Source organism: Dryobates pubescens, chromosome 13 (genome assembly GCF_014839835.1).
Source record: "Dryobates pubescens isolate bDryPub1 chromosome 13, bDryPub1.pri, whole genome shotgun sequence".
In the NCBI taxonomy this organism is placed as follows: domain Eukaryota; kingdom Metazoa; phylum Chordata; class Aves; order Piciformes; family Picidae; genus Dryobates; species Dryobates pubescens.
This window is the reverse complement of record NC_071624.1, coordinates 8,125,421-8,150,085: the sequence shown is the minus strand read 5'-3', so window position 1 is coordinate 8,150,085 and position 24,665 is coordinate 8,125,421. Positions and strand designations below refer to the sequence as shown.

The window sequence follows — 24,665 nt, the reverse complement described above, 5'->3', positions numbered from 1 at the left end:
ATAGCCACCCCGGGGCAGGGGTGGGGAGCAGCGAGAGGGTCAGGAGGGGTACAATAGAAGTCAGGGCTGGCCCCCACCTCTCTCCCAGCTCCATATGGTCACCAGAGCCTTATGGCAGAGTTTAATGTGAATCTGACTGTGGAAATGCTCAGCTCTGCTCTCTTAACAAGTCAGGCAGGGTCACAATGAATTACAGCAACACTAAATCTGAGCCTGTTGGATCAGAGAGAAGCACTGTTCTGGCTCCAACCACCAAGACTCCTGGCCTGAGACCTGTGGTTGTCATGCTGGGTCAATGCCTGTTACCTTCCACTCTACTGATGCAAGTAGAAACACTCACACCCTCTCTGGTCCAAAATGCTAACCCAGAAAATGCAGCTTGTGTCCATCGAAATACTCCTTAAGCATCATCAGGATTGAAGGAGAAGAGAAAGGGGCAAGCCAGAGCAGGTCCAGTCCCACCAGTGGGGTCAGTCCCCTGGGCTGCTTGACCAGCTCATTCCCTGGCTGGTGCCCAGCTGTCACTGTTTGACAAACAGCAGCAATATTTTTTTCATGTATAGGTTTTCAGAAGGCCATGCAAAAGGCAGGGGGGAAAGAGCACTTTGGTTTCTTAAAAAAAAAATCCAAACCAGTCCAAATTATGTGCTTCCTCTGTCTCTGATGCTCTTTTGAGCTTCTTCTGCTTCTTTTTTTTTCATTTGAAACAATTTTTCAAGGGTGTTCACTCTGTGTCTGTATTTACCAGAACCTGCTCCTGTTTGTCAAGTTATCTGTGCAATAATTTCACAGTGGTGTGGTTAGTCTTGACTATGAGTTGTCAGATAAACTGAACTCTACATCAGGGTCTGAATCTGTTGGTGAAGGAAAGGACGAAGCCCTGCAGGACAAGAAAGCAAGAAGGCTCAGCCATTTTTGTAAGCTGGAAATACTCACCCCTCTGAAAGGATCAGTTGCCACATAAAGGCTGCTTTTACATCTTCCTGCAAACCATCCCAGACAAAGCAGAATTTGACATTGGCAAGTTATGTATAGCTTGTCCACTTCTGTTCCAAATCCAGCTGCCAGTGGTTTGTCCTGATAGCAAGCTCCAGCTCCCACTTACAGATGGACAGTTTCTGGAAGAGCAGTGGAGGGGACTGATAAGGAAATAAGTCATCTGCTGAAAGTGAGAGTTAAATGGAAGCACATACTTGAGATGGTTGAATCACAGGATGATTGGGTTTATCTAGCTCCAATTCCCCTCCCCGTGGTCAGACATGACTGGGGCTGCCTGCCCAAAAACCTCACCCCAGCTGCCCTCCTGTAGCCCAAGCTTTCATAGAGCTCTCTGTGGCTGTGAGGATGCTCCGTGGGATCACACATAGGAACACAACTTGAATATTGAGAGTTTGCATCTCAGTTCATCACATCCTTACCGCAAGCATTTTCCTTGGGGTCCTCTTCTCTTTTCCACCTCTCCTCATCACCAGCTAATGCAGCAGAAGTCCAGGAGACCTTCTGACAGCTAGTTCACAGCCATGAATGCATCCTTCAAAAACTGGTTTTGTCCCAGTAAATATGATTGGCTTTAATGTGTGGCTCTGCAGTTCTGTGATCATATGTGTCAGCTCCTCATTGTGTGTGACCTTCAGTCTAGCAGCCAAGTTTAAACCTGCTTCCATGTCAGCTTTCCCAGCATCATCCTCCTAACATGGCCACAGCTGTGCTGAGCATGCTGTCCCTTTTCAGGAGCCTGCCATCATCTCTCCTTACCACAACTTTTGCCAGTCACATCTGAAAGTTCAGCATCTGCTTAGGAAAAAAAAAACACCAAACAAATGAATCTGGCTGCGTTTCGGAAGTTTAACGTGGCATTGCAGGGACATGAGTCACCAGCAGCAGTGTTTTCTGTGCCATGGTATTTTTGTTTGCCCTCAACCACAGAAGAATGACAACTCATCTTGGCACATGCCAGCAGCACCTGGCCTAGCAGTCGCAGCTCCATCTGTTGATAAAAAGGTAAATAAAAACTAAAATCACACCGTGCAGCCCAGGAGCCTTCCTGAGGGAGATGGCCACCACACACACCGTTCAGGCCAGTGCCACGCAGGGACCAGAGGGTCCTTGAATCCAGCAGCCACTGACTAAATGTGACACAGAGTGGTGGATTCAGGAAGCCAGTGGTCAAGCAATTGCTCACTTGTCCTAGAGAGAATCAGGGATAAAGGTCCGGGGAGCACCATAGTCAGGAGACCTGCTGTCAGGAGGACAGCTGTGGCTGTCACCCACTGCAGATGCTGGGAAGGCTGGAGGCCTCAGTGAAGCACTGTCTTCCATGGTCTCAGTTTGCAGCTCTTTTTGAAACAGTTCAGAATGAAGATGCCTCTGGGGGAACCCAGAGGCCTTCAGCATCAGCCCTGAGCATTGCTGCTGCCCCTCCAGTGCTCCTTTCCTGCCAGGGAGGGCATGGCATTGGGAAGTGGAGAAATGTTAAGGCAGGTGGGACTTCCCACCCTGACCTCAAAATGGGATTGGGAGACTTGGCCAGGGTGCTTCAATATAGGAAAGAGACATGGAGCTGATGGAGTGGATCCAGAGAAGGGCCACAAAAATAATCAGGGGGTTGGAGCATCTGTGTTACATGGATAGGCTGGGGTTGTTCAGCCTGGAGAAGAGGAAGCTCTGGGGAGACCTAATAGCAGCCTTCCAGTACTTGAAGGGAGCCTACAGGGAGGATGGAGAGAGACTGTTTACTAAGGCCTGCAGTGACAGGACAAGGGGCAATGGCTTCAAACTAGAGAAGAGCAGATTCAGATAGGGATGTTAGGAACAAGTTCTTCACTATGAGGATGAGGAAACACTGGAACAAGTTGCTCAGAGAGGTGGTTGAGGCCTTTCCAGTAAGGCTTGACGAGGCCCTGGGCAGCCTGATCTAGCTGCGGATGTCCCTGCTGGCTGCAGCAGGTCGGATGACCTTTGGAGGCCCCTTCCAGCCAGGACCATTCTGTGATTCCATGATTCTAAGAGGCTTTGGGTAATACAGTTAATGAGCCCAGATTCTGAAATGACCTGCATTTGCTATTGGATCAGAGATGGGACCCAGGTAATCCAGATACATTTAAATGACAGGATTCTGGATTGACATGCATCAAGTGTCCTAATCTGGAGCCATCACACTCCAAGATTTGATGCAGGAAGATCAAAGGCATCCAGCTCCAGAGGGAAGTCTGTTGGGCAGCTCTCCACAACAAAGGGCTCAGCGAGCCCATCGGGCGGGCTCCTTGTGGGCGCTCCAGCCTCACAGCTGCACGAGGGCCTCTCGCTGCAGGCGGGCAGGGCTCGGGGCAGCGGCAGCAGCCGGCGGCGGATGCTGGCAGGCCCGCGCCGCCGCTCGCTCGTGCCTGCCCCTGTCCCTCGGGACGCGGAAATGCGCCTCTGATCCCCGCGAGCCCGGCGTCACCGTCAGGGGAGACCGGCCTGACCCCGCCAGCAGCGCGGGAAGGCACTCGGCAGCTCCCGACAGGGCGCTCGGCAGCTCCCGACAGGGCGCTCGGCCCTCAGCTCCAGACCACAGCGCACCGCCGGCCTTTCGCAAAGGGGAAGGAATCTCGCCCGAAGGAAGCCAGACCACACGGGAGGCGGGACGGGGCCTTCCCGGCGGAGAGGCCGCGGGCAAGGCGGGACGGGAACGCCGCCCTTAGGCCACCGTCGGGCATCGCCCCGGACCCGCTCCGCTCTCTGCAGAGCAGGGACCGTGAAAGCGTGCAGAGCGAAGCAGCTCCCTCCGGGGGAAAGTGTTGCGCCAGGAGGCTCTGCTCAGTGTCTGCTGTTCCAGAGCCAACGCAACGAAATTATGGAAATAATTCATGTATTAAAAAAATATTTATTATCTGTAGATTTATATACGTGTATATGTTATCTGTATTTATTATGCTTTATATACCTACACTTCTTTACCTAAATCACCAACCATTCCTCTAGCTTTCAAATTAATTCTTCAGTGGAATTACTCTGTTGCCCCGCTCTTTTAGAACACGCAGCTTCAGCATCCAGGTATGGGAACAACAGCTTATCCCCGCGAGGTTGCCCCAGAGACAGGGACTTTCGGTATGGCACAGTCAATCAGGCCCAGCAGCCTGCCCTCCAGTCGTGCTGCAGCTGTGGCCCTGCCGGACACTGCGGCGGGAGAGAGCTGAGGGCGGTAAGTTCTCTCGCTCGTGTTGGGCAGGGCTCGGTGGTCCCAGGCTGTGCCTCTCCACAGGCTGTGCGGGGAGCTGCAGCAGCAGGTAGCGAGCGTAGGCAAGCAGATGTCTCTCCCCTGTCTCTGCCCCTGTCCCTCGGGACGCCGAAAGGCGCCTTTGGCCAATGTGGGACGAGCAGGGTTTCTCCCTGAGAGAAGATTGGCCTGTTCCCGCCAGCAGCTCCCCACCTCCAGGCACGGCCCACTTCGTGGGGCAAAGCTGCGGTGGAGAGCGGAGCACTGCGGCGGGCGGGCGCGCCAGGCCGTGAGCGGGACGCATGCGCGGGAGATTCACCCCAACCCCGGCACGGCAGCCAATGGGAAGGTGGCCTCACGCGCGCGCGCGGGCGAGGTGGGTGTCGCGCGCAATGGGCGCACTTCCGGCGCGGGCCCGCCGGGCCTATGTACCAATGGCTGCTGGGGACGCTCAGCGCTCTTCTTGCTGCCGCCCGCCGCCCCGCGCCCTCCCCAGCCCCGCCGCCGCGCAAGAGGCCGCTCCCCAGGTCAGCGAGCCGCCCTGCCGTCTCACGGCCCCCCGAGGATCAACTCCTGCCACCAGCCCCTCCGACCCCACCGCGGCTTCTTGGGGTTGGGGCCTGCGGGACCCCCAGGGCCCGCCTGCCGGGAACGGGAGCCCGCCCGGCGCCTTCGGCCGGCTCTCTTCGGCCTGAGTGGGTCGATCCGAGGACGGGAGAGCCGATAGTTGCTCTGTGGCATCGTGAAATCGGGTGCAGTCCGATGTCTTGCCCTGCGGTTCCCCTCCCTCCAGCTCCCCTCCAGAGGGCTGGACTCAATCCCTCTGCCCGTCTAGAAGCGCCGTCCGTGGCGGTAGGGCTCGCGTGGGTCTCCCAAGAGGCCTATCTGTGCCACCCACCGCCCTTTCCCACCCTGGCACTGGAGCGGGGGAAGCAAAGCTCTCTCCTGGCCCTGCTGTCCCGTGTGGCTGGCAGTGGCTCAGGCAGCTGTGAGGTCACCCTTGCCCACGGCCGTGGTTCATGTGTGATGCTGAGATGGTTTTTGGTTCCAGATGCTCCTGGTCATTCTGGTGGCAAATCCACCCACTTGTTTGCTTTTCATCTGCACAAGGCGATTTTGAAAAGAGGAAAAGGGGTGGAGACTTGGAGTAGGGGTGTTGAAGGAGAAGAGAACAGTGTATATGCATCTGGGAATAGATGGGTTGGAGGAAAGTTGTGGTGATGTGGTATATGGTATGTGGTGTGGAAGAAAGGTGAATGCCTTCTCGGGTGTCCTGGAGCTCACAGTGGCAGAGGGCTAAGCCATCTCTGTACTTCTTGCTCCTATCTCCCTGAAGAGAGGGAATGAATGGATGTGTTTGAGGCATGTGGATGCTCCCTTTGGGAGAAACTTGCTCCACAGTAGACTCTATTTAGTGTCTTCTGTTACAGAGAGAATGGGAAAAGCAAACATCTGGAAAGAGCCAGGTGGTGCACAGGCTGTTGTTCCCAACGCTGTGCTGAGCACAGTCCTGCTGTCAGTTTTGCTAAGAGATTACTGGGAGTGACAGGTGAAGCAGCTGGGGTGAAATCCAAGTGAAGTTGCATTAGGAGGCTTCAGAAGCTGACCTACAGAAAACAAGTTTTCCATCAGTGATTTCTGAGATGTACTGTGACATGGCAAAGCTGTTCCCAGGTCCCCTGTGTGAGTCTGTTCAAGGCAATCTAAACCACAGGCTGGTTGTTATGTCTGCTGCTTGAGGTTTTGGCTGGATGGGAAGGAAAAACCCTGGGCATGAGTCTGATGGAGAAAGTAGATCAACATTAGCTGCTCTAGAACTGCCCCACTGAAGCACAGTGTGATTTTGTTGTTGGGGGGGTGTAACCTGTCAAAACTCAAACTTTTGTACAGTTTAGAATTAGAAATCTTCATGAACTGTGCTTAGCCCTGATGAGGGAGGAGTTTTGGAAAAGAGGGCCTGAGGCAGTACAGGTGTATGAGGAGTTAGGGAGCTTTTCCAATAACGTGTTTTTTACCCTGTACTTGCACTTCAACAATTCTTTGGTGATGGGAACAAACTCAAAACATTTGGAAGCATTAAGGAGACAAAGTAGCCTGAGATGCTTTAGTGAGATAACCAGGTCTGTGAGCAGCCTGTTGTTGGGAGAGGTGAGGGGTGTTGCTGAGAGGTGCTTAGCAGTGGCACTTCAGAGAGGGTTGTGCCTGAGCTGCTACTGGGGGCACTTGGGTGGGGAGACCTTTGTGGTATGAAAAGTAACTTTGAATGTCTGGGCCTCTGAAGGGAAGTCAGCCTGTTGGTAGCCTGCTGTGGTAGCAAAACACTGTTTTGTGTGTTCTTTCCTCAGCGTTCAGCCACCTCTGGAAGATGAGGAGGAGGTTCCATCAAAAAGGCAAAAATCAGGTATTGCCTGTGACAGGAGTGTTTGTTCTGCTTGATTTTCTTTAGGTTTTGTGTACCTGGGAAAGCTCTGGCTTTTGTCCTTCAGCACTGTGACTTAACCTGTAGCTTTTCAAGCCTTTCTTTCCTTGTGGCCCTTGGTGTAGCCAGTGCCTGAGGGTGTCTCCTAGGGCCTGGTCATATCCAGATGTTCTCTGTGTTGGCTGTGGTAAGGCACAAGACTTTACTGCCAGCAAGAGCTATCCCAGGTCCCTCTCCCTGGTTGAGAGCTCATGCATGTCAGCAGAAAGCATTTTAAATCCCAGCTGTGTGTTCCCTGCTCCCTGCACTCACAATGTACCTCTGCCAGTTCAAAATACCTCTGTGTCTTACAAGAAATCACTTGAATCTGGGCTGTGAGGAAAAGTCACTTCAAAGCGATGGCAGGCAAAGAAATAAAGCTATTTCTGTGAGCTTTGAGGAAAAAGGAAAGCTGAACTGAAACCCAGAGTCCATTTTGTCTGAACCTGACAATTTTGGCATGTGAATTATGAAAAGGCAGCAGGAGAATGAGTAAAGAAGGAAAGAGATGCATCAGAGGCTAGGCCTAGAACAGCAGGGTGGAGATGTGCTCTCTTGGGTGAGCCTTTCTCTGAATCTCCTTCTGTAAAATGTTTAAAGGTAAAACATTGCAGCTGCCTGCAGACACATTTGGGCCTCTGGATGCCAGCTGCATTGGTTATGATTTGAGAAGGACATTTCCTCTTTTCCCCTCTTTGCTGATGAAGAGGAAAGATTGAAGCTTTTTAGACTGTATGCCATTTAGTTCTGCAAGTTCTATGAAGCTCTGCGAGTTCTCCAGGGAGGTGTGGAGCTTCCTAGTTCCTGCTAGGCTGCCCGTGCTGGCTGCCCCTGCTTTAGTGATAGGGGCTGCTGAAGTGTTCTTTTCAGGCTTAAACAGCTTTGACAAACACATCACACTGATATCTTCTTCCTCTACCTCTCCTTTTAGCAACAAGACCAACTCTTGGTAGAAACAGTTCCCACATCTTAGTAAGTGTACCAGATAGCTTCCAAGAACATCGTGCTATCTATGCCTTCATTGCTACAGCACCACTCTCTTATCTTCAAGCCAAGGCTGTTGTCTAATAGGATTTGCAGCCCCTTATTAGGCAGCTGTGGCTCACAGCTGTTTGGCAATACTGTCTGAGAAAGGGCTTGCATATCTCAGCTTCTTTCATGCTGAAAAGAACAGGCTTAGGCAGCTTTGGTTTCTAGAGCTCATCAAAGAGCTTCTCTCAGCTCTACAAGAGTGATGCATGATATACTGCAGCAGTGCCTGCCCATGTGGAGAGGATGAGGAGGACATGTTGCATCCTGTGGTGCTTCTCCAGAAACAGGGAATGTTCCCCCAGGCAGGGTACTTTTTGCAGCTCTGGCTGGCAGACTGGTGGGTCAGGCTTTGAGCTCCCCTCAGAAGCATTGCTCAGTGAGCCACCTGATAGAAACCCAACAACAACTGTTCTTGGCAGAAGGGTCTGTGACTTGGAATGTGTTACACTGCTTTAGGTGGGACTAAGGAGATGGGTTTTAGTGCAAGTAGATTTCTCATCCCTTTTTAAACCATGGTCTTCTGTGGCCTCTTTTGTTCCAGGTGATGTCATCGCTGTGAATAAAGAGAAAGTTCCGTCGCTTTCTGCAGTGGTGAAGTTGCCAGCCAAGACAACAAGGAAACACAATGCCACTGCAGAGTCTGCAGAAGAGGTTAGCAAGTCTTTTGAGACTGGGTAGGCTCTGTACAAGATGGCAGAGGAAGCAGCTCTCCCTCAATCATCTTTAAGTGGGCCTGCTCTGAGCCTGTCCAGTAGTAGGTGGTTCTTTGCCATTTGTAGCTGGTTACTCTTGTGTGCTGGGTTTGGCTTAGTCCAGTTTGCCTGCTCTGCTGTAGCACTTACACCTGAGGAAGGAGCAAGATGTTTGTAATCCCTCAGATACTTTGCAGTTGTTCAGGTTTATGGTTGTAGTGTGTTCATAAACTGTTACTCTTTTTCTCAGGCTTCTAGTTAAGGAGTCAAAATACTTTATTTTATAGGGAAGACTCTGTACTTCCTCTGAATAAACCTCTTTTTGCTAGGATTGTTTTTTAAATCCACCAGTACAGGACAGGTTTCCTGTAGAACTTTAGGTCTGTAGAAATGAGGCTTGAACCTAATTTGTTTCAAAGTTGTAGTGATTTTTTTTTTCCCCATCTTACTTCCTCATAGGATAAAAGGAATAAGAAATTTTCATACTTTAATTATTCATTCCTGATAAACTCCTTGACTCTTATTTGTACAAGGGCCAACCTATCAGACTATGCAGTGCTTAGGAGCTGACTGATGAGAACTCGCTTATAAGCTTGTGTTGTTTTAATCACTGTATGTGACAGCTTGTCTCCTGCAAAGCTTTGTATTCTGCTGCAATGTGAACCAGCAAATCATGGTCCTTATGCTTGGAGTTCATGTTTGCTTGGATTCACATTCAGATTATACTCCTGTTGAGACTTACTTTGTTGTGTTGGTTTTGTTGTTTGTTTTTTTAAGAGTCAAGCCACTACTTCTGACCTTTCATCTAAAAGACCAACAGGTTCTGCACTAGAAATAGAAATGCTACAACTTGGTAAGGGTGACATGAAGTGATCAGTTTGTTACTACCACTACTTTGTGTGCTCTGCCACTCTACCCCTTGGCATGTGTGGATTATAGCAGGTATGATGTCGAGGTGCTGTATAGGAATATGTGAGCATGCACTCTGTTTCCTCCTTGCATCCTGACATTGCCTCTGGAGTGGGGCCAGGTATTAATCTTGTCAGCTTGGTAGAAGAGCTGCTTTGGCTGCAGTCCTTCAGTTTTGGTATGTCCACTGTTTGCTTGCCAGTGATAAGTCAGTTTCAATAGTAATTTTAGGTAGTACACCCTGATCACCCTTTGTTAATTTAAGGTGTGGGCAGGCAATAGTTTGTGTGCACAACTTTCTGTCGTGGCCAGGATGAAAATCCAAAAATGTCCTAAAGTAACATAACACAAATAATATTATGATGTATGAGAGAAAAAAATCATTGATCTGTAATGGAGCTCTTTACTGTAAACTCATAAAATTCTTCATTTTCCTTTGATAGTCACTGGTGGCTTATGCTCTTCTTTTGTAGATAAAATGCCTTGTGGAACCAATACTTCCTTGAACAGAGAAACACTCTCCCTTTCACATAAGACAGTTCCACACCTGAGGTAAAAATTCTTCCATGTTCTTTGACTTCTTCTCTGGGTGGTTTCCTGCCTTTCATTCTTAAACTTCCTCTGTGTCTACCTAGCAATATTTTCCCAAGGTATCCTGGAACTCCTCCAGGCTATTACACTAAGGGAGGCCTCCAGCTCTTTGGCTTTTTCTTTTTTTCCTTCAACCAACTTTAAACTTTTCCTTCAAATCCAGATATTTCATAGACCCAGGAGATTAGACACAGGTTAAAGGTCTGTGGTAGGAAGAAGTGTGAAACTTGAGAAGAGGTTGAGACCAGAACTGTCTTTTGAAAAGGTCCCAAGTAGTTAATTTGACAGGAAAGTGTAATGTACTGAAAAACAAACCAAAACCACACACATGAAATAAACCCAAGAAATACATCAACATTTTCTCAAAAACCTCCTTGGTATTTGGCATAAAATAGTTCCTGGTTTGATAAAAGGCCTAACCTTTATCATTGTGTTTGTTCTGAGTTGTGCTTTCGTAGATGCTGAGGCACTGTGTGTACACTTAGCTCAAAGTCAGATGTGGCTGGAAGGAGAAGGGAATAGCTCATGATGTGATTTGATGCTGCTGTTTGCTTTCTGGTCTTAAAATCGAGTTGGTAGTCTTGTGCCTGCAGCCTGCAAATTCTGTGGTGACAGAGTTACAAAGTCTAGTTGAAGGCCAGTCACTAGTGGTGTACCCCAGGGATCAGTACTTGGGCCAACACTGTTCAACACCTTCATTAATGACCTGGATTATGGCACAAAGTGCACCCCCAGCAAATTTACAGATGGTACAAAGCTGGGAGGAGTGGCTGATGCATCTGATGGGTGTGCTGCCATCCAGAGGGATGCAGACAGGCTGGACAACTGGACAGTGAGTTTATGAAGTTCAGCAAGTGGAAATGCGAAGCCCTGCATATGGAGAAGAAAGTCCATGCAGCAGTGCATGCTGGAAACTGGCCAGCTGGAAAGCAGCACTCTGGAGAAGGAGGTCCTGATGTGTCCATGAACTGACCATAAACCGATGTGGCAAAGGCCAACAGCATCCTGAGCTGTGCTAGGAGTAGTGTTGCTGGCTGTTTGAGAGAGGTCATCCTTCTTTTCTGTTCAAGCCACCTTTGGACTGCTGTGTCCAGTGCTGAGCTCCCATGCACAAGGAAGATGTGGACTTGCTAGAACAAGTCCATCAAAGAGCCACAAAGATGATTAAGGGGTGAGGCAGTTTTCATATGAGGAGAGGTTGAGAGTGCTGGTACTTTTCACCCTGGAGGCTCAGAGGGATCTCATCAATGTGTAAACACATCCAAAGGGAGGGAATGAAGAGGAGGGAGGCAGACTCTTTGCAGTGGTGCCCGCTGACAAGCCAATCAAAGAATATATCTAGTTGGAAGGGACCTCAAAGATCATCAGAAGGCAGTGGGTGCAAACTGAATGCATCTGAACATTGGGAAACACTGTTTTGTACTCTGAGGGTGATCAGATACTGACACACGTTGCTTTGAGAGGTGGTGGAGTGTCTGTCCTTGGAGATGCTTGAAAACCTGTCAGGACACAGTCCTGAGCAAGGATTTGCACCAGAGGATCTCCAGAGGTCTGTGCCAGAGCGATTTTGTGAGGAAAGCAGCAGCTGCAGTTTGGTGACAGTGCCTTAGCAGAACAGAGGTGGATGGTATGAATAACACACCTGCATGGTTCTTCACTCTTTTGTACTGACTCAGGACTTGGTCTGCCACGGACATAACTTGGCCTTTTGAGGGCAGTTGTGATGTGCAGATCAAACAACAGTCTGTATTAAAGGCAGTTGTTCTGATTGTCACTTTTACTTCTCTATACTTTCCCATTGGCCAGTTGAAGGCAGCAGGTCTTCATCTGAAAGTTACCAACCTCTCGTGCCTGTCTCCATCATCATGGGTGTACGTGCTTTACAGGATAGTTGTTGTTGGAATTTGAATCAGGAGGTGCATGTCTGAATGTTCTCTTGATGCTGTTTCTTTTTCCACTGATGATTTTAGCACGGGCAGGAATGGCAAACACTTCGTCAAACCCGTTCCGGATGTCAGCTTAACACTAAGGCCTCCCATTAAGGAGCGTGCTGTGCCAGAATCCACCACTCCAGAGGCCATCAAAATGGGGAGGTTTTACTGTACTGCTGAAGAGGTAGGCTGGCTGAGAAAGGTGACTTTTGAAATGAAACAACTTAGCAATTACAAGGAGGTTGTATGCAAAGGCCAAAGTGTCAGTTGGTAACTGCACAGTGGGTGTAGTAAGGAAGCTGCAAGAACGCTTGGGGGAAATTGGCACATGGCATTCCATTTGGTTTTGGATTTGTGGAGTCTTGGAACAGAGCAGTGCTTTGGTGCTAAAACAATGAATTTTAAACAGTTTTCATGGAAGTAGTGTATTGGGGAAGGACCCTTCTGGTTGTTTCACTATTTTATGCTTAGCCTAGTTCAAGAGTGGTCTTGACATAGCAATTTTAAAAGGGCAGTGTAGGCAAAAACACCCCACTCAGCTGCTGATAATTCATCCTTACCAGACTATCTGAGAGGTCTTTCCCTGTCTTTTCCTTCCAATACCTGAAGCAACACTTGTAAAATTCCTGATTAACCTAGCTCACATGGGAGAAGCACTTACACCAAAGTACTGTGAAGCAGGCCATGGAAAGCTGTGGAGTATGATTAAGACACTCTGGGGACTCCTAGCACCTAGTAATTCTGTATATTGACAAGAATGCATCTTAGTCTGCAAGAGATGCACACCACAGCTGAAAGAGAAGAGGCCTCCATTTGAAGAAACAGTTGCAGAAGGAATTTTGAGGTTTATAGTGAGAGACATGTTTCTGGACCAGGGCTAACACCAAATGAAGGTGTGGGAATTCCTGCTAAAGTAAACTTGGGTAATGTGCCAGCATTTGGGGAACAGCCTGTGCACCACACACACGATCCAGACTGCAAACATTGGCTTCATATGCTGTGGTTATCTGTGTTTTTTCCCCCTCATTCTACTAGGATGTTCAGCGAGGAGAAAAGGAGAAATACAAACAGCTCTTGCAGCTGGTAAAGGAAAACTATGCTGGGATCCACCCTCCTCCACAGCTGACAAGCTTCTGCAGGTAGTTACTGGAAAAATAACTATTAACTTTATGGTGGTAAATTTGTAGCTGTTGTACATGGAAGTGGAGGGGAATTCATCTTTCTTGCTTTCAGAGGTCTGGCCAGTGTCCCAGGGTAGGTGTTGGGGCAAACTAAAAGACCAACACTCTCTTCAGCTCCCTGCAGTGAAGGACAGCTGTTCTCTGAGTGTGTATTCTGAAGAGATTAATGCTTTGCTGAGGTGTGGATGTGTTTCTGATACTTCTTTCCCTCTCTTGTGTTAAGAAAGGTGGTCTCTATTTCTGATGCTGGCAGTGTAACTTCTAGTATAAAAATCCCCAGCTCTGGTTATTCTGTAGCACCATCAAAGAGAATTTATCTTCCTCTTGTTTGCAGTTGATGAGTTTTTCTGTGGTCAGGAATCTAGTTTTATCTGAGAGTATGAAACTTAAGGTAAACACAGGGGATGCCAGAATTTCCTCTGTTCTTTCCACCTCCCCCAGTCCTTCTCACACCAGTTACAGGAAGTTTTCTTGTTGCAGTACACTAAGTTGACAAAATCCCATTGGTGTGTAGACTTCCACTCACAGTATCACAGTATCACCAAGGTTAGAAGAGACCTCAAAGATCATCGAGTCCAAACAAGCCAAGAGAAGCAAGAACCATAATTAAAATGACTCTGCCTGATCACATAACTCCTTTGAGGCCACTGGGAGTTGCAAAGATCTGCACAGAAAAGCAAGCAACCTGTAAAGGGGAACTTGTGTGTAATTCTGCTTTGTGTCTTAGCAGCAGCTGTGCCATGGGATTGTTAATGGCACAAGCAAAAAAAACCCACGAATATACTATAAGCATTTATCTTAGTGGAATAATTACACTCCAGAGCTGTGCAGAAGGGTTCTGATTCTTGTAAAGAAGTTCCAGCATGCCTTTCTCCACAGTGAGAGAGTAGAAAATGCAGTGCTTTCTTGCAGTTTCTCTTAAGTGCTGTGAAACAGGGGTTGTTACCAAGGTGTAGGAACATCTGTGCTTGGTGGCTCACAGCTAGAAAACGTGTGAACACGCAACTTCAGAGCAGCATTTCATGTTGAAATATTCTGGTGCACAAGGCTTCCATGGAAAACAGTATCACATGTGATTTCAGGTGCACTGGTGATAGCATCTAATCTCCCAGTCGTCATTGTTGTGGTGTGGCTTATATCTCAGAGCAGACCTGGAGCATGTGAAATGGATTCCTTTCAGGTGAAGCTACACCAGAGCATTCCTGTGGAGTGTGTCTAATGCACTCCAGCTGCTTAATGAGCATGTGGTCTCTGAGGTCAGAGTAGAGCAGGTCAGCATTAAAATGCCACAGAAGTATGTATGTTGTGGACACTGCATTCTCACTGTCAGTATAATCTTTACTCAATGGATTGAAAAGAGCTGGTCAGCAGTGGTTGTAATGGATGCTGTCCTGTCCCAGAAGATAAAGTGGCCTTCTTAGGTTAATAGAGAGAGTTGTAGGATGTGCAGAGTTTATTTTCTTTTGAAAGAAGACAACAAAGAAGCCACTGAAGAGTGGCTGGTGAAAAGATAAGGGAATCAAATCTCACAACTGATCAGTCTCTCTTGAATTCCAAAGAGACAAAAAATGTCTCCTGTATCTTCAGCAGGCCTGGGCTGAGACTGGTTGAGCTTCTAAGTGTAAAGTGCTTCCTCATGGAAATGCCCTTTGCATGCTGCCATGGAAGCAGTGCATGAGGCAGGATGCTTCTGTGAAGGAATTAGAGAGCCTCATTCCGCTTTACGCATTCCTGTTGCTTTAACTGTGGCTTCCAGCTCTAATGTAGCCAGGAGTGTACAAAGAAACTCTATCCTTTCTAGTGAACTGGTGTGCACTGATAACTGATAAATAAATTGTCCTTCTTCTCTGGGGTGTTTTTGCTGCACCAAAGTGTTGAAGCCTTCTCCAAAGAGCCCGTGACGACTGAGGGCCACCTGAAGGAACGAAAATATGGAGATCTCTACCCATATATGACACTAAGGACCAGTGAGTATCTACGGGATTCAGGTCTGTTCTGCTTTGTAGGTAAGGCTGCATATCAAAATAGAGCATTACCCCAAGTGTCAGAGGTATAGATTGTGCTAAAAAGATTAGTCAGTGCTGGTGTGTCATTCATCTGTGTCTGTTTATGAGGAAATCTGAATCAGCCAGCATGAATGAAATGGTCTGTCTCTGGAAAGAAAGGCAGATAAAATGAAAGGGGCTTCACCCCCACCCCTAAGTCCTAGCTCGTTGTGGGCTGAAATGACTTCATGCTGACCTAAGACCACCATGTCCTTAAGAGCCATGACCACATGTTTCTTGAATACCTCTGGGGACGGTGACTCCACCACCTCCCTCCTCGTGCCAATCTCCTTTCAGGGAGCTGCAGAGAGCAATGAGATCTCCCCTCAGCCTCTTCTTCTGCAGACTAAACAACCCCAGGTCCCTCAGCTGCTCATGAAACTTGCCATCTGAGCCTGGAGGAGCATCTTGGTTTTCAAAAATCCCTTTTGCAGCCAAGCTGCAATCTCAAGATTTCAACTGAATTTCAACTGCTTTCATCTCCCTTACACTCACATGTGATTGTCAAAGTTCAGTTTGCTAGAGTTTGAGCTTCCTAAGCATAGAGGTGTCATTAATTGTGTGTGTGTTATGACCCAGCATAGAGAACTCTCTCCATCTGACAGTAATCAAGGACTGACTCTTGTTTTCGTGTTACTGCTGTTCTGTGCAGGTATCAACTGTGCAGGTGCTTGCAGCCCCCAGCGGTCTCAGAGAAGTGATATGGTCAGGTAGAGTCATTTTATCATGGTTCTTGTTTCTTGTGGCTCTGTGCATGTCTCTTTCAGCCTCCAGTAGTGTCAAGAAGAAGACAAACGTCGTTTATCATCTCGGTGCTGCAGAAGATGAGTAGCTAGCTTGTAGCTCCGGAACTGCTTCTCACAACCCAGCTGCACCTCAAATACACCTAAAGCCATGCTGTGTGACAAATGGTTGTGCTGCTGTGGCGTTTTCTGGGCCCTTTGCTGTGGGAAGGAGGCCAGTGAGGGTGACAGTGGTGGCTGAACCAAGTTGTGCTTGGATTTGTAGACTCCACGTCTGCTCGTGTCTTTCTGCCAAACCATTACTGAGCTGTCACTGTGAAACTAGAGGTGTTCAAGAAGCATGTAGATGTGGCACCTCAGCATATATTTTTTTTAGTGGCCATGGTAGCTGGGTTATGGTTGGACTTGATGATCTTAAAGGTCTTTTCCAACCTTAATGATTCTGTGATTAGAGGGCTGGTAAAGCCTGGTTGGGCTGGAGTTGTTGTGTCTTACAGAATGCCTTGGCTTTGAATACGAGACCAGAAAGGAAGCATACTGTTGGATTCTCTGCCTGTTTGAGAGGCCAGGGGACTCATTTGTATTGGCAGGACTCTTGTGTCATTGAGGGAAATGGGCTTTTGGTTGCAGTAAGTGCAGCTCCAGGGAGAGATTTTGTGTAGCAGTCTGATGCATGGCATCTTTCTGCAGTGACTGCCTTTGAATGAGAGAGGAGAAGGCATGGATGGGAGCAGAGAGGGATTCAGTTGAGGCAGTCTTGATTTTTAGCTAATCCTATCCCTGTTCTTCTCCCTTCTTTAAACACTAGTGCTGTATTTAGCAGTGCAGCACCATTTCTAGGCTTCAGTTGTCACTGGTTCCCCTAAGCTCTAGGGGAGAGAAGGAATGAAAGAACACTGCTAGAGTATGGTAGGTTCAAGGAAAAGGAACATTTTCTTGCCTTCCCCACCACTTCCCAATTTAGCTAGTAGGTGAAAGCATTTGACAAGGCTTGTCATACCTACTTTTACCATGCTGGCCTGAAAGGCTTCAAGAGTGTAGGATACCAGGAGAGTCTGTTGTAGGTCTCCCTCCTGAAAAAGGGGATCTTTGGTGACAATGCAAATTCTTGATTTTGAAGAAGGGAGAGATATATATATGGACAATTTTAATGTCTGCATATTTGTTTGCTCTTTAGAGTCTGCATGGTTCTAATGGTAATCCTCTCCAAATGGGGATAGTCACTCTCTTGACTAGCCCATAGAAGGCAAGTAAACATCCTGTAGCTGTCCCATTTTTCATTCAATGTGTTGGTCTTAGTTTCCAGCAGCTAAGTCTATTTGGATGTGAGTGTGTGTTATACCTGGCAGTATAACATCCAGCCTGCAGTGTTGATCACCAATAGATCAGAAAGCACTTGTTAGAGGAAGTGCTGGTTGCCTCCCTGTTTTCCAAATGATGAAACTGATAAAGAGAAACAACAGGAGTCTTGCACATGGAGATGGAAGGTGGTTTGCAAAGCTTGTGGCTCTTCATTCTATCCCAGTCTTGCTGCTATGAAGGAGTGGTGCTGGAAGCTGAGATAATGTTGTCACATGTTCATGTGTATGACTGAGGCTCTAGTCAGAATCAGCCTTGGAAAAGCATTTTTATCCAAAAGGTGAATTCTTGAGAATTACCTGGGGCAGTACTGATACACAACTCACGTCTCTCTCTCTTTCTCTCTCTCCTCACAGGTACTACACACCAGTAGAAAACTCTAATGAACAGGGAAGACCAGTGAAAGCAGTGACTGCAGGGGTAAGCTTGTTAGGAAAACACAGCTGTTTGGTCAGGACTGTTTGTGCTCTTCACTCACATTACTCACTCAACAAGATAGGTATTTGGCCCAGTTGTTTTCTTCCCAAGGAAAGTGGGAGCATTGTTTGAGTTGCACTGTTGCAAAGGGTTTCCCACTGCTGTTCATTGTGTTTCTGGACACTGCACCACTATTTTTATTCTTCCTTTTTCATGTATTGAGTAGAGATTCAAGGTCTCTCATGCACATGCTTAGTTGACCTGCAAAGCTGGACTGTGTCCTCGATTTACTCCCCTCTTGTTTCATGAGGTGGGATGTACATCTCTTTCACTTGCTTCTCTTTTCATGACTTAGATAAAAAAAATCCCAAATCATTATGGAAATCAGAAATACTCATCTCAACCTCAACTTGACCTCTTCATGTGGAGGCTTTGCTGGGATTGTTGATGCCAGTCCAAGCCAAACTTAAGACTCCTCATCTCTTGCCATCCTTTAGTTTGAGTGCAGCACTACATGGGTGCACAGGTGGGATGGAGTCATCAACAAAATGTACCTTTGGAGCTTGCTGGTTGGATGTGTATACAAAATCCTTTCAGTTTTCTCCATGAGCAGGAGTTTCTGCACTATCCCTGAGGAAGCAAACCTGTGCTTACTTGCTAGCCTCATGTCCATTTGTCCAACAGGGACACTATGGAGCTGAACGCTCAGAAGCAGCATTAGTCCAATTACATCTGGCACCTGTTCTGTCCACAAAATCAGCTGACCTTGAGGCAGAAGAAACTAAATTCCCAAGACTGGAAAAACCAGCAGAATTCTTGTCTGTGCTCACAGAGGTACCACAGCCAACAGTGTTAGAGAAAACAAAGTTAGGCAGAACCATCCATATGACAGTCAGTGGCACACACAGCCTGAACTTCTTTTCCAGGCCTTGTTTGAGTTGAAAGCTGCCCACAGGTGCTCAGCTCTGTTTCACAAGTGCTTCCCCATGTCATTGTTCATTGCAGGCCTTAGAGAGGGAGGTCCATGCTGCGTTTGGCAGAGGTGAGCCCGATGAGATCTTGAGCAGTGCCTTCAAACTGAAGGTGACCCGTGAGGACATTGGCACGCTGAGGGAGCATCGCTGGCTGAACGACGAGGTAAAGCAGCTGCAGCCCAGTGCTTTCCAGTGCCCCTGCACTGCCTGCACAAGGCTTTGCAGGGTTCCTCCACAACCTCCCCTGCAGAGCCTAGCAATGTCTGAGCAGTTCTTAATTTAGGGACTTCAGGGCCTGGTGTTTCTGGAAGTTCTTTTACTTCTTGTATGAGGCATCTTCCAGGAGTTAGTCCAGGTGGGTGGCAGGTGTTCTTACCAAGGTGGAGAAGAAAGCAAGTGCCAAATTGTCAGCACACACTGGTGGCCAGCAAGGACATGTTGCTCTGTGTTTCTTTGCCTTGCTTTACATCTCAAGTACGTCTTGTGGTACAGGTCATCAATTTCTACATGAGGCTCATCGCAGAACGAAATAAGAAGGAGGGATTTGCAGCAGTCCATGCCTTTAGTACTTTCTTCTACCCAAAACTAATCTCTGGAGGCTACACAGCAGTAAGGAGGTGGACCAGAGGGGTGGATCTGTTCCAGCAGGACCTCATCTTTGTGCCCATTCACCTGAGGGTGCACTGGGCACTAGTGGTGAGTCACACTGGCTTTTGTTCAATAGGACAGGGAGGGAAAACTCGCAGGAATAGTAATGCAGGTTTAGTTCTGTGTGCAGCACAAGGGTGTGCTTTGTCTAACAGTGGCCTTCTAATAACAGGTCATAGATGTCAGAAGGAAGACCATCAAATACTATGATTCCATGGGACAGAAGGGGGACAAGATTTGTCAGACTCTGTTGTAAGTAACTGCTCAGTTGATGCTTTCATGTTGTGAATGATGAGAGAGGTTTTGGATGACGTTTCTGTACCATGACTGCAAGCTTTCACAGTTCTTGTAAATAGGACACAAAATTGTCTTGTGTGGAGACTTCCCCCCCACACACACTTGTACAGCTCATCCTGTTGATTGTAGTGAGCTCTCTTGCCCTTGCTGGTTGTTACTGGTATTTGTGACATTCTCATCAAGAGAGGGGCCTGCAGCAAATAATTGCTGCCTCAGGAGCATTATTCCAGCGGCTGGTGGCCTGGGCACTTCCTCAATGAGAGGCCTGAGCCCAAGAGCTTTTGCATTTGTTCTTCCAGAGGTGAATCCAGTATGTGAGGTTTGGTTTTGTTTTCCACAGCCAGTATCTGCGAGAAGAAAGCCATGAGAAAAGAAACCTGGAGCTGGCTTCTTCAGAGTGGACTCTTCGCAGCATGGAGTCCCATGTACGTGAGCACGCCTTGGCTTTCAGCTCTGAGCTGAGCTGCTGCCCACAAAGGTCTTGGCACTTTTCCAATAGGTCCCAAGGCCTTAGAGAAAGGCTGTGAGCATCACACGTTCTTGTGGTGCCATCTCAGGCTGGAAGTGCAGCAGGAGCCATGCTGGGATGAACTCTTGAAGCAGTGCCTCTGCTTGCTGGCTGGAGACTTGATTCTGCTCTTAATGATTCTGCCACAGGGAGGTGATTCTGGCCTGGCCCCCATATTGCAGGTCCTACTGAACAATCTGTGTAACTGTGGTCAGAGAAGGTTGTTGTCTTGTTTGGAGCACGGAGCCTGGCACATGCCAAAGCAAAGGGTTGAGCTGATGGTTCTCAGCAAGTTCAGAGTACAAAGCACTGCATCTAAAGGCTTGATGAGGAAAGAGAGCAGTGTGCAAACCTCCAGGCACCTGCAAGGAGGATGCTGCTCCCCCTTATCAGCCTGCCCAGAATGTGGCTTGTGACCTCTCAATGAGGGAAGCAGAGGGCAGGGATGATGTGCAGTGCCTTTGGTCTATTCCTTGTGTCCAGCAGTGGGAGATGGCTGATGCAAGGAGGTTCATGGGTGTCTGGTGAGGAATCGTTGGCCTGGGGAATGTGTGCTGCTGCCAAATGGGATCAGTGCTGGGCCCTGTTCAGTGTCTTTACTGATGATCTGGAGGAGGGGATTGAGTCCATCATCAGTAAGTTTGCAGATGACACCAAGGTAGGAGCAGGTGTCAATCTGTTGGAGGGTAGGAGGGCCCTGCAGAGCGACCTTGACAGGCTGGATGAATGGGCAGAGGCCAATGGGATGAGATTTAACAAGGCTAAGTGCAGGGTTCTACCCTTTTGTCACAAGAACCCCAAGCAGTGCTACAGGCTGGGGTCAGAGTGGCTGGAGAGCAGCCAGGCAGAGAGGGACCTGGGGGTGCTGGTAGATAGTAGGCTGAACATGAGCTAGCAGTGTGCCCAGGTGGCCAGGAAAAGTGTGGCCAGCAGGATAAGGGAAGTTATTCTTCCCCTATACTCAGCACTGATTAGGCCACACCTTGAGTCCTGTCTCCAGTTCTGGGCCCCTCAGTTCAAGAGAGATGTTGAGGTACTGGAATGTGTCCAGAGAAGGGCGATGAAACTGGTGAGGGGCCTGGGGCACAAGCCCTATGAGGAGAGGCTGAGGGAGCTGGGGTTGCTTAGCCTGGAGAAGAGGAGGCTCAGGGGAGACCTCACTGCTGTCTACAACTACCTGAAGGGTGGTTGTAGCCAGGTGGGGGTTGGTCTCTTCTCCCAGGCAACCAGCAACAGAACGAGGGGACACAGTCTCAAGTTGTGTCAGGAGAGGTTCAGGCTGGAGTGATTGGCCATTGGAATGTGCTGCCCAGGGAGGTGTTGGAGTTGCCATCCTTGGAGATCTTCAAGAAAAGACTGGATGAGGCACTTAATGCCATGGTTTAGTTGATTGGATAGGGCTGGGTGGTAAGTTGGACTCAATGATCTTGGAGGTCTCTTCCAACCTGGTTGATACTATGATTCCATGATTCTTTCACCAGAGACTGAAATTCTTCATCTGCTTTGTATCCATTAGGAGATCCCTCAGCAATCCAACGGAAGTGACTGTGGGGTGTTCATGTGCAAGTATGCGGAGTACATCTCCAGGGACAGAGCCACCACCTTCACCCAGGTTAGTGAAGGCTCTGAGAAGCTCCAGAGCTTTTGGCACTTGTGTAAGAACCAGGGGGGTCCTGCAGCAGTTGTTAATTGTGCCGGGGGAGGGGCTGAGCTTTTGTACCTCTGTGGTTTTGGTGCATGGCTTGCTTGGGTTGGAACTTCCAAGTGGGCTCAGCTGGACAGGACAGAGCTGTCTTCTCCATCCTTTGTCTGGTATCTGCTTCCTAGTGGAAGCCATGGGCTTCCTCTGGGGCAAGGCAGAGCAGCCTGTGGATTTGTGGCATCTGGCCTCTGCATGTTCTGGAGGAAGGGTTTTCAGGCTCTGACCCATCAGGAGCCTGGCTATTTCCCAGTGCTGTGGTCTGTCACTGGAGTGCTTGTAGCTGCTGTGGAGTCAGGTCAGCCTGCGTTTGTTGGGTTGTTAATTCACCCTCTTAGGAGCCGTGTGGCTGAAAGCCTTCTTGTAGCCAAAGGCAATTGCTGAAGGTCAGTAGAAGGAACTCCAGATGGATGAGCTGATGGGGTGTTCGTGCACTTTGCCTCTGTCTGCCAGCAGTTCCTATTTGATGGCCTTTCCTTTCCAGAAGCACATGCCTTACTTCCGCAAGAGGATGGTGTGGGAAATAATCCACCAGCAGCTGCTGTGAGCCGTGCACTGTTAGAGTAACACTGTGATCCCCCGGGGTGACTAACTCCTGCTGTAGTTACTGTGCCAGGACCTGGGCTTGAGGAGGCAGCAGGCACACAGGTCTTCCTCCTTAGGCTAGGAAGCAGCGGTTAAGTTTGGGGGTTTATTTTCCTGACTTTGGAGGCAGTCACTCCCTCTGAAATGAAGTCCTGCACCTTAAGTGCAAGCCAGCAAGCCAGCTGTGACCTCATCATGGGAATGGTTGAGAACAAATGCTGTGAACCTCTGTCGTGGATGTGGATGGATGCTCGGCACAGGTGGCCACGCTGTGGACAACAGGGACTGTCACCTGTGGCGGTCGCAGCAGGCCAGCTGCGTTAGCTGAACTCGCCTGCCAAGGACAATGTGCTCAGCTACTGTTTCCTCAAGGAGGGCTTTTCTGTCTCTGGAACATCCATGATCTACTTGATTCCTAGAACTGGATTTGTGATGACCATAGCAAGCAAGCATTGACTGTCCTTTGATTTGTAACAAATCCATAGTGAAGCCCCTGTAGTTGGGGTTGCTTTCTGGTTGGGGTTTTCTTTCTTTCTTTCTTTTTTTTCCCTCTGTGTCCAGGGAGTTATCTAATGTGAAAAGAGAAATATTTATTTCTTATTATTAAAATATGTAACTTAATATGAAGAGGCTTTCTGGAATGGAACTCTTCCTGCTAATGAAAAAGAGCGATTTGGGTGTTTTTAACTGAAAAAAACACCCCTCCCTTACAATCTAGGAGGCAGAAGGCTCAGGCGAGGATGGGAGTCAAGAGCACAAAAGCCTGAAGCCATTATCACCAAATCCTCAAGGCACCATCAGGATGTCACCCAAGGGCAGTCCCAGTAACAGTAAAGCAAGAGACTGCTTTTTTTGTTGGGCTCTGACTGGACTTGTCAGTAAGACACAGCCTGTGTGCACAGCTCGGGGAGCACCAGCTGCCCAGCACTGGTGTACTGCTGTGGCAGCGGCACCAATGTGCCGGGCTGCTGACACAAGTACTGCCAGGGTCAGTGGTGCTGCTGGAACCTGTCAGTGCCAGATGAAGAGCTGGGGCCAGTGTTCACTCTGGTTTGGTCAGACCTAGGTAGATTAGTTTAATCTTGGTGTTTTTCCTTTTCTTGTATTTGTTGGGGTTTTTTCCCACTTTTTGGATTGGGATTCCAGGTCTTTACCAGCATGGAGGAAACCTTGCCTCAGAGCTGCTTTGGAAGCCACATTTTCAAACACTTCTTTCTATCAAGAGTCATGGAATTGTTTTGGTTGGCAAAGACTTCAAGTCCAACCATCAACCCAGCACCACCATGGCCATTAACCCATGTCCCAAAGTGCCACGGCCACATGGTTCTCAAACATCTGCAGGGATGGTGGCTCCACCATCTACCTGGGCAGCCTATTCCAGTGTCTGACCACTCTTGCAGGATTTTTTCCTGGTATCCAACTTCAGCCTCCCCAGTAACACTAATTCCTCAGCAGCTGATGGGTGGGAGGGACAGAGCACAGCTCTTGGGGCTTATTTCCCTCATCATGGCATCCATCAGCCCACCACGAGATGCCCTGGCACAGCCCTACCTCTGCCACCATTTCACACAAGGGACAACAAAGCTCCACTTTGGTCCTTTCCCCTTTCAGTGTTGCCCTTCCACCCATTCTAGCAGTGGCCTCCTCCCTGTGGCTGGTGAGACCGTGGTGCCTAGTAGAGCAGTGTGGGGCTGGGCAGGGGCACCATTCTAGCTCCAAGAGCATAATTAGCTTGCCATTAATACCTGCAGCAGTGTCACAGCATCACTTTGGCTTTGCTGAGTGACTGGGGAGAGGCTCAAACCCTGGTTTACTGTGGGGAAGAGGTGGCTTTGTGATGGCAACACCACCCCAAGGGTAAAGCTACACCTGGTGATGCCTGGAAACACAGCGCCCTGACAAAGTACTTCTCTCCCCATCCTCCCCTCTTTACCCTGCAGCAACTCAGCTGCAGCTGCCCAGCGCTGCAGGCTGGGAAATGAGGTAGCTGTGGAGAAGCCCTCACCCCCATCTCGGCAGGGCCAGGACTAAACACAAGGCACTTGAAAGAAAGCAACAGACAGCGAGCTCAGGCTCTTGTTAGCTGGATGTATTTCTTTTTCTTTGTTGCCATTGGGTTGGGTTTTCACAGAAAACTTTGCAGTAGAGGAAAAACATCACATCACAGCCCCAGGGTCCGGCGCTGGCTCCGGCACACGCAGCTGGTGGCACGTTGCGCCTGGCCCTCCTCTTGGCCCTCCACTTCAACCGCTTTTGCTCAGGGTTGGCTTTATTCTCTTTACCTTTCCTTAGGGGTTGTTCTTTTGCCTTTTTTTTTTTTGTTTTCCTTTTTTTTTTTTTTTGGTGTGTGTGTTTTTGTTGGTTGGGGTGGTTTTTATCCCCCAAACATTTCTCAAGC

At 48.6% G+C, this 24,665-nt stretch overlaps 1 protein-coding gene and 1 long non-coding RNA gene across 2 annotated transcripts; both read left to right on the top strand.

Annotated features, from left to right (window-relative positions):
- Positions 1-4,621: 4,621 nt before the first annotated feature.
- Positions 4,622-19,581, top strand: SENP2 (SUMO specific peptidase 2). Its single transcript, XM_054166844.1, has 13 exons — positions 4,622-4,725; positions 6,544-6,599; positions 8,230-8,339; positions 9,158-9,233; positions 9,763-9,841; positions 11,851-11,995; positions 12,847-12,950; positions 14,865-14,959; positions 15,690-15,747; positions 17,496-17,559; positions 18,562-18,693; positions 19,023-19,226; positions 19,351-19,581. The coding sequence occupies exons 1-13, from the start codon at positions 4,625-4,627 to the stop codon at positions 19,432-19,434; spliced, it is 1,308 nt and encodes a 435-aa protein (XP_054022819.1). The 5' UTR covers positions 4,622-4,624; the 3' UTR covers positions 19,435-19,581.
- Positions 19,582-19,796: 215 nt separating this feature from the next.
- Positions 19,797-22,436, top strand: LOC128897696 (uncharacterized). The gene is made up of 3 exons (XR_008462528.1): positions 19,797-19,900; positions 21,500-21,595; positions 22,167-22,436. It is a non-coding gene; the product is annotated as an uncharacterized LOC128897696 (long non-coding RNA).
- The last annotated feature ends 2,229 nt before the right edge of the window (positions 22,437-24,665 follow it).